General features: G+C 52.0%; 1 protein-coding gene across 1 annotated transcript in view; it reads left to right on the top strand.

Moving 5' to 3' along the window:
• The first annotated feature begins 697 nt into the window (after positions 1-697).
• WBSCR17 (Williams-Beuren syndrome chromosome region 17) overlaps positions 698-11,954 on the top strand; it is a 630,593-nt gene continuing 619,336 nt past the window's right edge. The window contains exon 1 of the mRNA XM_011932129.1: positions 698-1,370. Within this exon, the coding sequence (XP_011787519.1) occupies positions 1,133-1,370 (238 nt within the window). The 5' untranslated portion in view covers positions 698-1,132. The remainder of the gene's footprint in view (positions 1,371-11,954) is intronic.

The raw sequence follows: 11,954 nt of genomic DNA on the forward strand, positions 1-11,954 counted from the left end.
TCCGGGCTCCCCAGCTCAGGGGCTGTGTGGCTCTCGGTGCCGCAGCGGCGGTGTCACTGCGTCCGCCAATTGGGAGACTCGGCGTTTGGCTCCCGGGGGCGCGGGACGAGCCGCGCGGCCGGATCTGGCGAGCGGAGGGTGATACAGCGCGCGTCCCTCCCTGCCGCGCGTCCCTCCCCGCCGCGCTCCCCCGCAGCGTTTTCGGAAGGGTAGAGAACTGCTGTGACTTTTGAGGTCCGACTCCTTCCGGCCAGCCTCGCGACGCGCCAGCTCCGAGACAGGCCGGTGCGCCCTGCAGGCCCCGAAGGCTCTTGGCGCGGTTTCGGGGCTTGGAACGTGTCCGGGAGCCGGCGGCGCTGAGCGCGCTGGTGAGTTTGCCGGCGAGGTGGGGTGGACCCCGCGCGGGGGGCGGAGAGGACGTCGCGCTCGGCCCCGCGCCCGCCCCCTAGTGTTGCCCCCACTTTGAGAGTAATTGAGACTTGAGCGTGACTGCGGAGCCTCGAGGATGCGGGCGCCCCGCGCGAGCTTCCCCTCTGCCCGGCGCGATGGAGCGGGTCGGTGAGCGGAACAAAGGCGCCAGCCCGGGGGAGCGGGTCCTCTGCTGAAGAGCGCGGGTGGCGCGCCGCGACGGCCGCCTGCGGGCGAGGGTGGAGGCTGTGCGGCCCCAGGAGCGGCGCGCTCCGCCGTGGGCGGGCGGCGATCCCTGAGCCGGGCACCTGCACGCCGCTCCCTCTGCGCCTCTCGGGCGGCCCCGCCTGCCGGCCCCGGAGTCCGCGGCGTCGGCAGCTGGAGGTCCAGAGGCGAACCCCTTGCTGGTGCAGAAGAGAGACCCCGAAGTCCCTGGCCTTTCCCCGAGACGCCTGGAAGGGACTGTGCGCCGTGGACTGAGTAGGCGTCTCGGGGAGCACTTCTGCAGAGCGGGGTCTTCCGTGTCAGCGATTCCGCGCTCCCCACGACCGTTCCGTCCTCCCAGCTGTCTCCGCCGCCCGAGCATCCCTGAGGTGGAGCGGGCAGGGGCTTGGATCCCTGCCGGCCGTCTGGTGTGTGTGGCTTGCACGGCCCCTGGCTGCCCCGCGCCTCGCCGGAGCCCCAGGGGGCGCGGGTCCGGGGCGAGGGCCGGCTGGGCTGTTTGATGGCTTCACTGAGAAGAGTCAAAGTGCTGCTGGTGTTGAACTTGATCGCGGTAGCCGGCTTCGTGCTCTTCCTGGCCAAGTGCCGGCCCATCGCGGTGCGCAGCGGAGACGCCTTCCACGAGATCCGGCCGCGCGCCGAGGTGGCCAACCTCAGCGCGCACAGCGCCAGCCCCATCCAGGATGCGGTCCTGAAGCGCCTGTCGCTGCTGGAGGACATCGTGTACCGGCAGCTGAATGGTAAGGACGCACGCCGGCGCCTCCGGGGCTCGGCGCGGGCGGGCCGGGCACAGGGTGAGCCCCGGGGTCCCTGCGCGCTGCGCGCTGTGCGCTGTGTCTGGGAGCCGGCACATCCTGGCTCCCGCGCTCTCCCTCTTACTCTTCCTGCCCCATCTCGGGTAGATGGCCGGGGCTGCTGGAAAGAACAACTTGTCTGATTCCTTTCCGTGCCCCACCTGCAAGTTTGGTTTTATCCTGGAAACATGTCAGTACAGTTGGCTCCGGGTCCCCGCGTGCGGACTGGAAATCATTCCCTGGCGACTCCAGCCCAAGCGCAGAAACTAGTGTAGCGGCCAAATGGGACTGGAGGCACGCGGGCAGACGTGTAGGAGCAAATAGTTTTAGAGCCCAGCGTTTGGTGGGGGACCAGTAGGGAGCGGGGAGATTGGAGGGCTTAGATGTCTGCAGACAAAGGCAAGGCCCCAGGTCGTGGAGCTAATGCGCTTCGGTAGTATATCGGAGGAATATGCCATCTCTCTATGAGGCGAGCTGCTTAGCTAAGAATAAGGACTCCTCCCTTCCCGCCTCCTTTGTTTCTTCTTGGGGGTTGCGGAGGGTCGATTGTTAAAAGTTCAAGGTGGGCCTGGGAAGTTTCCAGAATGTAGCAAAGCGAGATGTGGCATCCCATTAGTGCCAATTGCCAGAATCTGTGCCATCTAAAATGTTGTCCTCAGTACTTCAGGAGAAGAGGGAGACTTTTTATGTGCTCTCGTCACACATGGGCCAGGTCATTGGACACTTGCTGTCCCCAAAGTCGGAGTGAGTGTTACCTACCTGAGTACAGGCAGGTTTCCAGGACTCGTGGGGTTATCCAAGCAGATACATACTTAGGTACAGACTACCTCCTTCCTTTCTGAGCTTCTAACTCATGTTCTCAAACGAACTGCAGATAATCACGCAGATCGTGATAATAATAACTGATGGAATTCGTCCTGTGTGCCAGATGCGTGCAAAGACATTACAAGTGCATTATCTCACTGTATGTTCACATCTGTCCAGCGAGGCTCCACCCATCCCCAGAGGGGAAATGAGAAAAAGAAGCGAGGCGAGGTTAACTAAGTTGCCTTGTGTTAAATAAGGTATAACTGCGCCCCAAACCGCTGTAATAGGAATAATAATAGAGTTTGGAGTCAGAACCCTGTGTCTGGTTGACCACAGAGCCTGTGCTCTTGACCCCATAGGCACAAACTTCTATCCATGGTTTCCACCTAAGTGAAAGGAGTATTAGGTTTGTTGAAAACAAAAATATGTGGAATTGCAAATACAGACGTATACCTTCTCACATTGGAGGATCAGGCTCAGCTGTCTTCACCGTGGTGGCAGGGGGCGGGGAGAAGGAGGATGGCAGATGGTTCTCTTCCTGCTCACCAGTGGTCCCTGCTGGGTACTTGGGGGAGGGATGGGATGGAGGGAGAGGGGAGGTCAGATCTCTGAGCAGGTGAAAGGACGCTGCGGTCTTCTCAATGCCATTTGACAGGTATCCAGGGGATGCCTTGAACTTACAGGGTATGTGGCCTGGCTGTCAGGGTAGCCCACGAAAGTTAGGCGGAAGCTCTTCTCTCAAGTGTCTGAAATATGGCACAGAATGCAATAAAAACCCATAGTTCATTTCTGGAGGAATCAGAAACATACGGGGTGGCTTATAATTTGGGATAGGTTCCTGCCGTAGACATACCCATAGGAACTTCAAAGGAGAACCTGGTTTCCCTCACTCATCAGGCTTTTCTCAGGGACACAGGTTATTTTAGTATCAGTTTCTTTGTTTTATGTTTTCCTTTCTTTTTTTTTTTTGTGAGACAGAGTTTTATTGCTCTGTCACTTGGGCTGGAGTGCAGTGGTGCAGTCACAGCTCTCTGCAGCTTCGAACTCCTGGGCTCAAGTCATCCTCCGGCCTCAGCCTCCCAAGTAGCTGGGTCTACAGATGTGCATCACCACACCCTGCTAATTTTTTAATTTTTTGCAGAGACAGGGTCTTGCTAGGTTGGCCAGGCTGGTCTCAAACTCTTGGCTTCAAGCAGTCCTCCCGCCTGGGCCTTCCAAAGTGTTGGGATGACAGGAGTGAGCCACCATGCCTGGCCCCAGTATTAGTTTCAATTAGGAGCACTAAATGTTATATAGCTGTACCCCAAACTTCCCTCATAGGAATAATAAAATTCTATAATAATAACTGATGGAATTCTTGCTGTGTGCCAGATGTGTGCAAAGACATTACAAGTGCATTATCTCACTGTATGTTCACATCTGTCCAGTGAGGCTCCACCCATCCCCAGATGAGAAATGAGAACACTAGGGGAAGGAAGGTTAGGAGGCTACTTTCTACATGCCACAGACTTACATAAACCCATTGAGCCTTTACAATGACCTGCGAGATGGGTGCTCTGACACCCGCGCGAACAACTTGCTCACAGTCACCCAGCTAGTGAGTGTCAGAGCTGGGAATTGAACCTGGAATGTCAGGCTCCAGAATGGAGGTTCTTAGCTCCTGCAACAGTGTCTCAATCTTCAGCATGTGCATCACGCTGGCATCTGGCTTCCTTCTCTGTGGCCTTCTGCCCTGTAAACAGTTCCTGGGCTGGTGGAGTCAGGTGCTGTGGGGCGGGAAGGCTGAGTTTTCCTGACTTGCAAGTTGGCAGCAAGGCCAAGTTGAGAGCTTTTCCTGGGCAAGCTAAGAATGCAAGCTGTGACTAGTCAGATGTCATCGGCCTGACTGCCTAGTGTCATTTGCAGTGACATGAAGCCTGCAGGAAAAGAGCAGGGAAAAATTGTGAAATATAGGGGACTCTTCCTATCTCCACCTGGCCCCTCAAGCACCTTCATCCTCTGCCAGTGCTCGTTTTTGGTAACGCGTGTCCCATCTGTTGATGCTCTCCACCCGCTGCAGTGGGAGGCTGCGGCGAGAAGGCAAAGGGCTCCTAGTGCCTGGGGAGACACGTGTTCTCTTGCTCTGCAGCCGGTCTTCATTCATTGCTCCCGAGGGTGGAGAAGGAAGCCTTGACCTTAATGTTCTTTATTCCCTTGGAATTAATGGAGAGGCTGCTAGAGCTGGTGCACTGTGCATGTAAGAGGGCCAAGGCCACTTGGTATGGAGTGGGAACCTGGCATTTTAAAGGTTGTTCAAGTTTCTTAAATCTTTCCCGTGGACTCCTGTGAAATCCAAGCAGGTGGGACCTCCTCCTGGCTGCTGCTGCTTTTTTTTTTTTTTTTTTTTTTGAGATGGAGTCTTGCTCTGTCGCCGGGCTGGAGTGCAGTGGTGAGATCTCCGCTCACTGCAATCTCCGCCTCCTGGGTTCAAGCGACTTTCCTGCCTCAGCTCCCAAGTAGCTGGGACTACAGGTGGAGCTGTAGTTGGGTAATTTTTGTATTTTTAGTACACCACGCCTGGCTAAGTTTTATATTTTTAGTAGAGATGGGGTTTCACCATGTTGGCTAGACTGGTCTTGAGCTCCTGACCTCAAGTGATCCGCCCGCCTCGGCCTCCCAAAGTGCTGAGATAACAGGCGTGAGCCTCTGTGCCCTGCCTATAGGCTTCTTTTTTTTTTTTGAGACAGAGTCTCACTCTGTTACTCAGGCCGGAGTGCAGTGATGCAATCATAGCTCATTGCAACCTCTACTTCCCGGGCTCAAGTGATCCTCCCACCTCAGGCTCCCTAGTAGCAGGAACTACAAGTACGTGCTACCATGCCTAACAAATTTTTTGTAGAGATGGGGTTCTGCCAAATTGCCAGGGCTGGTTTCAAACTCCTGGGTTCAAGTGATCCCCACCCCACTCCATTTCATCCCCCTCCCCACCCCCGGCCTTGGCCTCCCAAAGTGCTGGGATTAGAGGTGTGAGCCACAGCGCCTTGACCGTAGGCCTTTTAAGGGCTGGAACCATATTTTTGACTTTTAATACCACCTCCATCCCTCATCACACCACAGCCCCTTGCACTTAATGGGGCACTTAAGGTTTATTGGTTGATCAAGTTGTTGGGAACTAGTTTAAGGAGGTAAGTGATGGCCAGATAGGAAATAACCTCAAGGCTGTAAAGGCTGGATTGGGTTGGATGGATGTGGAGAGGAGTGGGGGCTGGGAGGACTCAGCTAGAGAGACTGAGTGTGAGGAAGCCTTCTTGCCTGCGCCATCTTGTGGCTCCTCTAGTCTTCACCTTCCTGACTGAAGAGGACGAGATCCTTTGAGGCCCTCAGACGAAGGCCCTCGGAAGTGAGCCAGGTTAGGAATCGGCAAGTTTCAGCGTGTTTTCATTAAATGTATGATTTCATAACGTGAATATGGCTTTATAGTTAACCCTTGAACAATGCAGAGGTTAGCAACGCCAACCCTTGCACAGTCAAAAATCCAAGTATAATTTTTGACTCCCCCAGAACTTAGCTATTAATAACCTACTCTTGACCAGAAGGCTAACTGGTAACATAAGCAGTTGATTAACACTTATTTTCTACGTTGTGTGTATTATACACTGTATTCTTATAAAAAGTAAGCTAAAGAGAAGGAAATATTAAGAAAATTGTACAGGCTGGGCTCATTGGCTCATGCCTGTAAAATCCCTGTACTATGGGAAGCTGAGGTGAGAAGATCAGTTGAGGCCAGGAATTTGAGACCAACCTAGGCAACATAGCAAGATCTCATCTTTACAAAAATCAGCCGGGCATGGTGGTGCACACCTGTGGTCCCAGCTCTTCAGGAAGCTGAGATGGAAGGATGTTTTGAGCCTAGGAGTTCGAGGCTACAGTGAGCTGTGATTGTACCACTGCTCTCCAGCCTTCTGGCTCAAAAGAAAAAGAAAAGAAAATCATGTGGAAAGAAAATATATTTACTATTAATTGAGTAGAAGTGGATTATTGTAAAGGTCTTCATCCTGGTCGTCTTCACATTAAGTAGGCTGAGGAGGAGGAGGAAGGGTTGGTCTTGCTGTCTCACGGGTGGCAGAGGAAGAAAAAAAGTCTATGTACAGGTGGACCCATGCAGTTCAGACCCTTGTTCAAGGGTCAACTACATATTCTTTTTTGTAGAATACAATTAATTCATGTTTATTGTAAAAAATTTGGAAAATCTAAACCAGTTATATAGGAAACAATACCGTGTTTAAAAAATTTTTAAACGATGGCCTGTTGGCTTTGTACCAGCATTAAGAAAGTGGACCTAGTGGCCGGGCACAGTGGCTCACACCTGTAATCTCAGCACTTTGGGAGGCCGAGGTGGGTGGATCACTTGAGGCCAGGAGGTCCAGACCAGTCTGGCCAGCATGGTGAAACCCTGTCTCTAAAAAAAAATACACAAATTAGCAGGGTGCGGTGGCTCATGCCTGTAATCCCAGCTACTCTGGAGACTGAGGCAGGAGAATGGCTTGAACTTGGGAGGCGGAGGTTGCGGTGAGCTGAGATTGCATCACCACACTCCAGCCTGGGTGACAGAGCAAGAATCGGTCTCAAATAAATAAATAGAATAGCATAAAATAAAATAAAAAAGAAAGTGAACCTAGGAACAGATGAATTTCTTGTTAGAATTCTTCTGTACATGATTTTTGGCTTTCTATTATGTTTCTGTCACCTTCTGAGGAAGTTACTTATTTCTCTCATTTTAGAGGTGAGAAAGGTGAGAAACAGAGATACTATGTGACTTCTCCAGGGTAACACAGGGAAGGGCAGAGCCAGGTTCAGGAATACCAGGGTACTTCCTCCCAGGAGCCCAGCACTTTCCTAATGAGTAAGGGGAAAGAGATGGAGGGGTCTGGAATGTCACTTGCCCCTCGCAGGCTCCAAGCCTTAGAGACACCCCCTCCCCTCCTCAGAGTCCCCACGCAGGGCGCACATCAGAGCTGTATCCCTGTGAGCCCAGGGCAGCTCTGTCATAAGAAGAAATGCAATTGATTCAACTTAGGTACCGAATTTAGATTTCAGAAGGATATTGAATAGAAGTGGAGTTGCTTAAAGAAATTGAAAATCTTTGTAGAAATGGAGTGAAGTCAAAATTACCTCTTCCATTCCTGCCCCCAAGCCACTCAGGCACTTGAAGTTGGAGTCTGAGCGATAGGAAACCAAAACTCTCCTATATAGCCCCAGCACACCACAACCCACCCAACCGAACTCCCTAGGCAAGGAAAGTGAGTTGGCACAGAGAGACAGAGGATCAGGTCTCCAAGGTGGAGTCAGAAAGAGAGGGATAGTGGCCGGGCACGGTGGCTCATGCCTGTAATCCCAGCACTTCGGGAGGCCGAGGCGGGCAGATCACTTGAGGTCAGGAGTTCGAGACCAACCTGGCCAAGGTGGTGAAACCCGTCTCTACTAAAAATACAAAAATTAGCCAGGCTTGGTGGCGGGCATCTGTAATCCCAGCTACTCAAGAGGTTGAGGCAAGAGCATCGCTTGAACCCGGGAGGCAGAGGCTGCAGTGAGCAGGGATCATGCCACTGCACTCCAACCTGGGCGACAGAGCGAGACTCTGTCTCAAAAATAAACAAACAAGCAAACATCAAAACCAAAAACAAAAAGAGAGGGATGGCGTTTGGAAAGCATCTCTGTTCATCAATGCCAGAGGTGGTCTGGTGTTATATTTCTTCTTTCTTGCAGCCCACAGATGCTGGATGGTGCCACCATTTCCTGCAGGAAGGAGTGAAGGGAGGGAGAGGGCACATGCGTATATTAAACTCAGTGGCTGCAGGGAACATCAGAAGGAAACCAGGGCAGTTCAAGCCTTCATTTGCTGCACACAGACATTCCACAGGGATTGAGGAGAGGTGCAGGCCCTGGGTTGTGGAAGTCTCGTTCCCAGAACCAGGGCTTGGGTGCTAGAGGGACACCTACTCCCTTTACCTCTGAGGACTCACGGTGTCTGGTTGCAGCTGGCCCCTCCTGAAGAAACAGGGAGTCTTGTTTCTGGACAGCCCTCAGATGCGGGCACATCTGTGTTGGCAGGTGAGTGTGACTGGCACCCTGCCAGTGGGGGCAGCTGCCGCCTGCCCAGCCCAGAGGTAGCGGGAGAGGCAGCCAGTGTCATTCTTGCTGAAGAAACCCAACCCACCTGACCTTTGCTTGTTGCCAAATCTGGAGTGCCCTCTGTGGACAGGAAGAAAGCTCGGTAATTACTTAGAGCTAAGAGTGACTACCGGAAGATGGAACGTGAGCACACCCAAGCCCAAGGCCAGTGAAGAAACAACCTAAGATTAGATGACCTGGGAGTCTTTAAGAATATATTAGAAGAACCAGGCGTGGTGGCTTATACCTGTAATCCTAGCACTTTGGGAGGCTGAGGCAGAAGGATGGCTTGAGACCAGGAGTTTAAGACTAGCTTGGGCAACATAGCAAGACCTTGTCTCTGCAAAAAGTAAAAAATTAGCCAGACATTGTGGTGCATGCCCATGGTCGCAGCTACTCAAGAGGCCGAGGTGGGAGGAACGCTTGAGCCTAGGAGTTCGAGGCTACAGTGAGCCATGATTGCACCACTGCACTCATCCATCCTGGGTGACAGAGCAAGACCCAAACTCTTAACAAAAACCCTCAAAACCAGTGTATTAAAAGGACACTCAGGGCCAGGTGCGGTGACTCACACCTGTAATCCCAGCACTTTGGGAGGCTGAGGCAGGTGGATCACGAGGTCAGGAGTTAGAGACCAGCCTGGCCAACATGGCGAAACCCCGTGTCTACTAAAAATAGAAAAATTAGCCAGGCGTGGTGGTGGGCGTCTGTAATCCCAGCTACTTGGGAGGCTGAGGCGGGAGAATCGCTTGAGCCTGGGAGGCGGAGGTTGCAGTGAGCAGAGCAAGACTCTGTCTCAAAGAAAAAAAAAAAAGACAGACTGAGTTTGATTTCCGCTGTCGCTTATTACCTCTGTGACCTTGGGCAAGTCCCTTCACTTTTTAAGTGTAAAATGGGACTGTCATATGTCAGAATGAATTGAAATTCAAAATGTATAGCATAAGTATGAAACCCAACACACAGCAGTTGTGAGAATACAAAGTACTTACGGGAAGGGCCATGCGTGCTGCTTCCCATCATATTCCCGAGACACTTAGAGCTGCCCTCGGCCATGGTAGGTACTCAGGAGATGTTCTTTTTCTTTCTTTGTTTCTTTCTTTCTTTCTTTTCTTTGTTTTGAAACAGAGTCTCACTCTGTCACCCAGGCTGGAGTGTAGTGGGAAGATCTCGGCTTACTGTAAACTCTGCCTCCCGGGTTCAGGTGATCCTCCTGCCTCAGCCTCCCTGGTAGCTGGAATTACAGGCATGCGCCACCACATCTGGCTATTTGTGTGTGTGTATGTGTGTGTATTTTTAGTAGAGACAGGGTTTCACCATATTGGCCAGCCTGGTCTTGAACTCTTGACCTCAAGTGATCCTCCTGCCTCAGTCTCCCAAAGTGCTGGGATTACAGGCATGAGCCACCACATTTGGCTCTGTGTGTGTGTGTGTGTGTGTGTGTGTGTGTGTGTGTGTGTTTAGTAGAGATGGAGTTTCACCATGTTGGCCAGCCCTGTCTTGAACTCCTAATCTCAAGTGATCCTCCTGCCTCAGCCATCCAAAGTGCTGGGATTACAGGCATGAGCCACCGTGCGGGGCCCTCAGGAGATATTTCTTGAATGGATGCATGGACAGCTAGAGATGCTTTGTAGCAGAGTGTGGTCATTGTTTTTTGCTATGTGAATCTCAAACGAGGTGAGAGGAGGTCCTTTTCCTTGTAACCTTCTTGGACTCTTTGGACTACTTTTGGATCCTTCTCTCTTCCATGTGTTTATCTGAGCCAAACTCCATTTCCTTCTTCCTTCTCCTTGCATCCCCTTACTTATAATGATGGTGCCTTTGGCTGATGGCTTTTGATGCCTAGGAGAAGAAATGGCAGCCTGTCTCTGTCAAACCCAATTACAGAACACGACGGTCATTCATATCCATCATTGAGCACTTTCTTGCTGGGAGGCGTAGGCTAGATGCTAAGAGTACAATGATGTGCAGAGATCGTGCTTACTTAGGCATTGTGGAATAGTGGAAAGATACCTTTGTGGCTTTACCAGGGATGTGCTATGTCCCTAAAGAATATTAGACTGACTGGGCACGGTGGCTCAGGCCTGTAATCTCAGCACTTTGGGAGGCCTGAAGCAGGTGGATCACTTCATCAGGAGTTCAAGACCAGCCTGGCCAACATGGTGAAACCCCGTCTCTACTAAAATTACAAAAATTAGCCAGGCATGGTGGCGCATGTCTGTAATCCCAGCTACTTGGGAGGCGAGACAGGAGAATCACTTGAACCTGGGAGACGGAGGTTGCTGTGAGTTGAGATCGCACCACTGCACTCCAGCCTGGGTGACAGATCGAGACTCCGTCTCAAAAAAAAAAAAAAAAAAAGGAAAAGAATATTACACTGAGCATGAAAGTAGGGAGGCTTGAACTGGTGCACAGTAGGTGCTTAGCCAATGAGTGCTGAATTTAAGCAAGAACACTTAGAAATTTTCATGCATGCACAGTAGGTGCCAGGTAGAGAGTCCATCTTGTGGAAGGTGTGAAAGCAAATCAGAAGAAATGGATTCTCTTGGCCGGGTGCAATGGCTTACACCTGTAATCCCAGCACTTTGGGAGGCCAAGGCGGATGGATCCCTTGAGGTCAGGAGTTCAAGACCAGCCTGGCCAACACAGTGAAACCCCATCTCTACTAAAAGTACAAAAATTAGCTGGGTGTGGTGGCACCTGTCATCCCAACTACTTGGGAGGCTGAGGCAGGAGAATCACTTGAACCCACGAGGCAGAGGTTACAGTGAGATGAGATCCCACCACTGCACTCCAGAGCGAGATTCTATCTTAAAGAAAGAAAAGAAATGGATGCCCCTGAGAGGTGGTCAGAGCCAGAACTAGGAATCTGCAGAGTTCCTGGCAAGGGAATGGCATGGGCAGAAGAGTGTGTGGGGACATGTAATTGAGGAGGTGTGGTGGGAGCTCCTTGGTGAAGGGGAGTTTGTTAGGAGGACTGGGTGGAGGCTGGACTGGGCCAGGTTTTGGATCCCAGGTTGGTTTGGACTTAATTGTGTAGGCTTGGGACACCATTATGTGACCGGGTCACTATGTTGACTTAATGTGATGTCATGTTGCGGCTTAGTGCATCCAGGGATGTTGGGAGAGTGGGTTGGAATGCAGCAGTAGGGCAGGGCGCAGTGTCTCACGTGGTGGCTCAGCCTCCCAACGCTTTGGGAGAGTGAGGTGGGAGGATCACTTGAGCCTGGGAGTTCGAGGCCAGCCTGGGCAACATAGTGAGACTCCATCTCTATTTAAAAAAAAAAAAAGAATGCAGCAGTGGGTATAGAGAGCTGGTGTTGCTGGCATGGCTGGCCCTGCCATTCCTTTGAGTTGAGGACTCGACCAACCCTCTGAACCTCAGAGTGATTTCAGTTGCATGTCATTTGCTCCCTCTGTGACTCCGTGATCACATCCAGAACTGAGTCAACATCTGAGGCCAGGCGTGGTGACTCACGCCTGTAATCCCAGCACTGTGGGAGGCCGAGGCGGGCGGATCACGAGGTCAGGAGATCGAGACCATCCTGGCTAACACGGTGAAACCCCGTCTCTACT

Source organism: Colobus angolensis, unplaced genomic scaffold (genome assembly GCF_000951035.1).
Source record: "Colobus angolensis palliatus isolate OR3802 unplaced genomic scaffold, Cang.pa_1.0 Scaffold122, whole genome shotgun sequence".
NCBI classification, from domain to species: Eukaryota; Metazoa; Chordata; class Mammalia; order Primates; family Cercopithecidae; genus Colobus; species Colobus angolensis.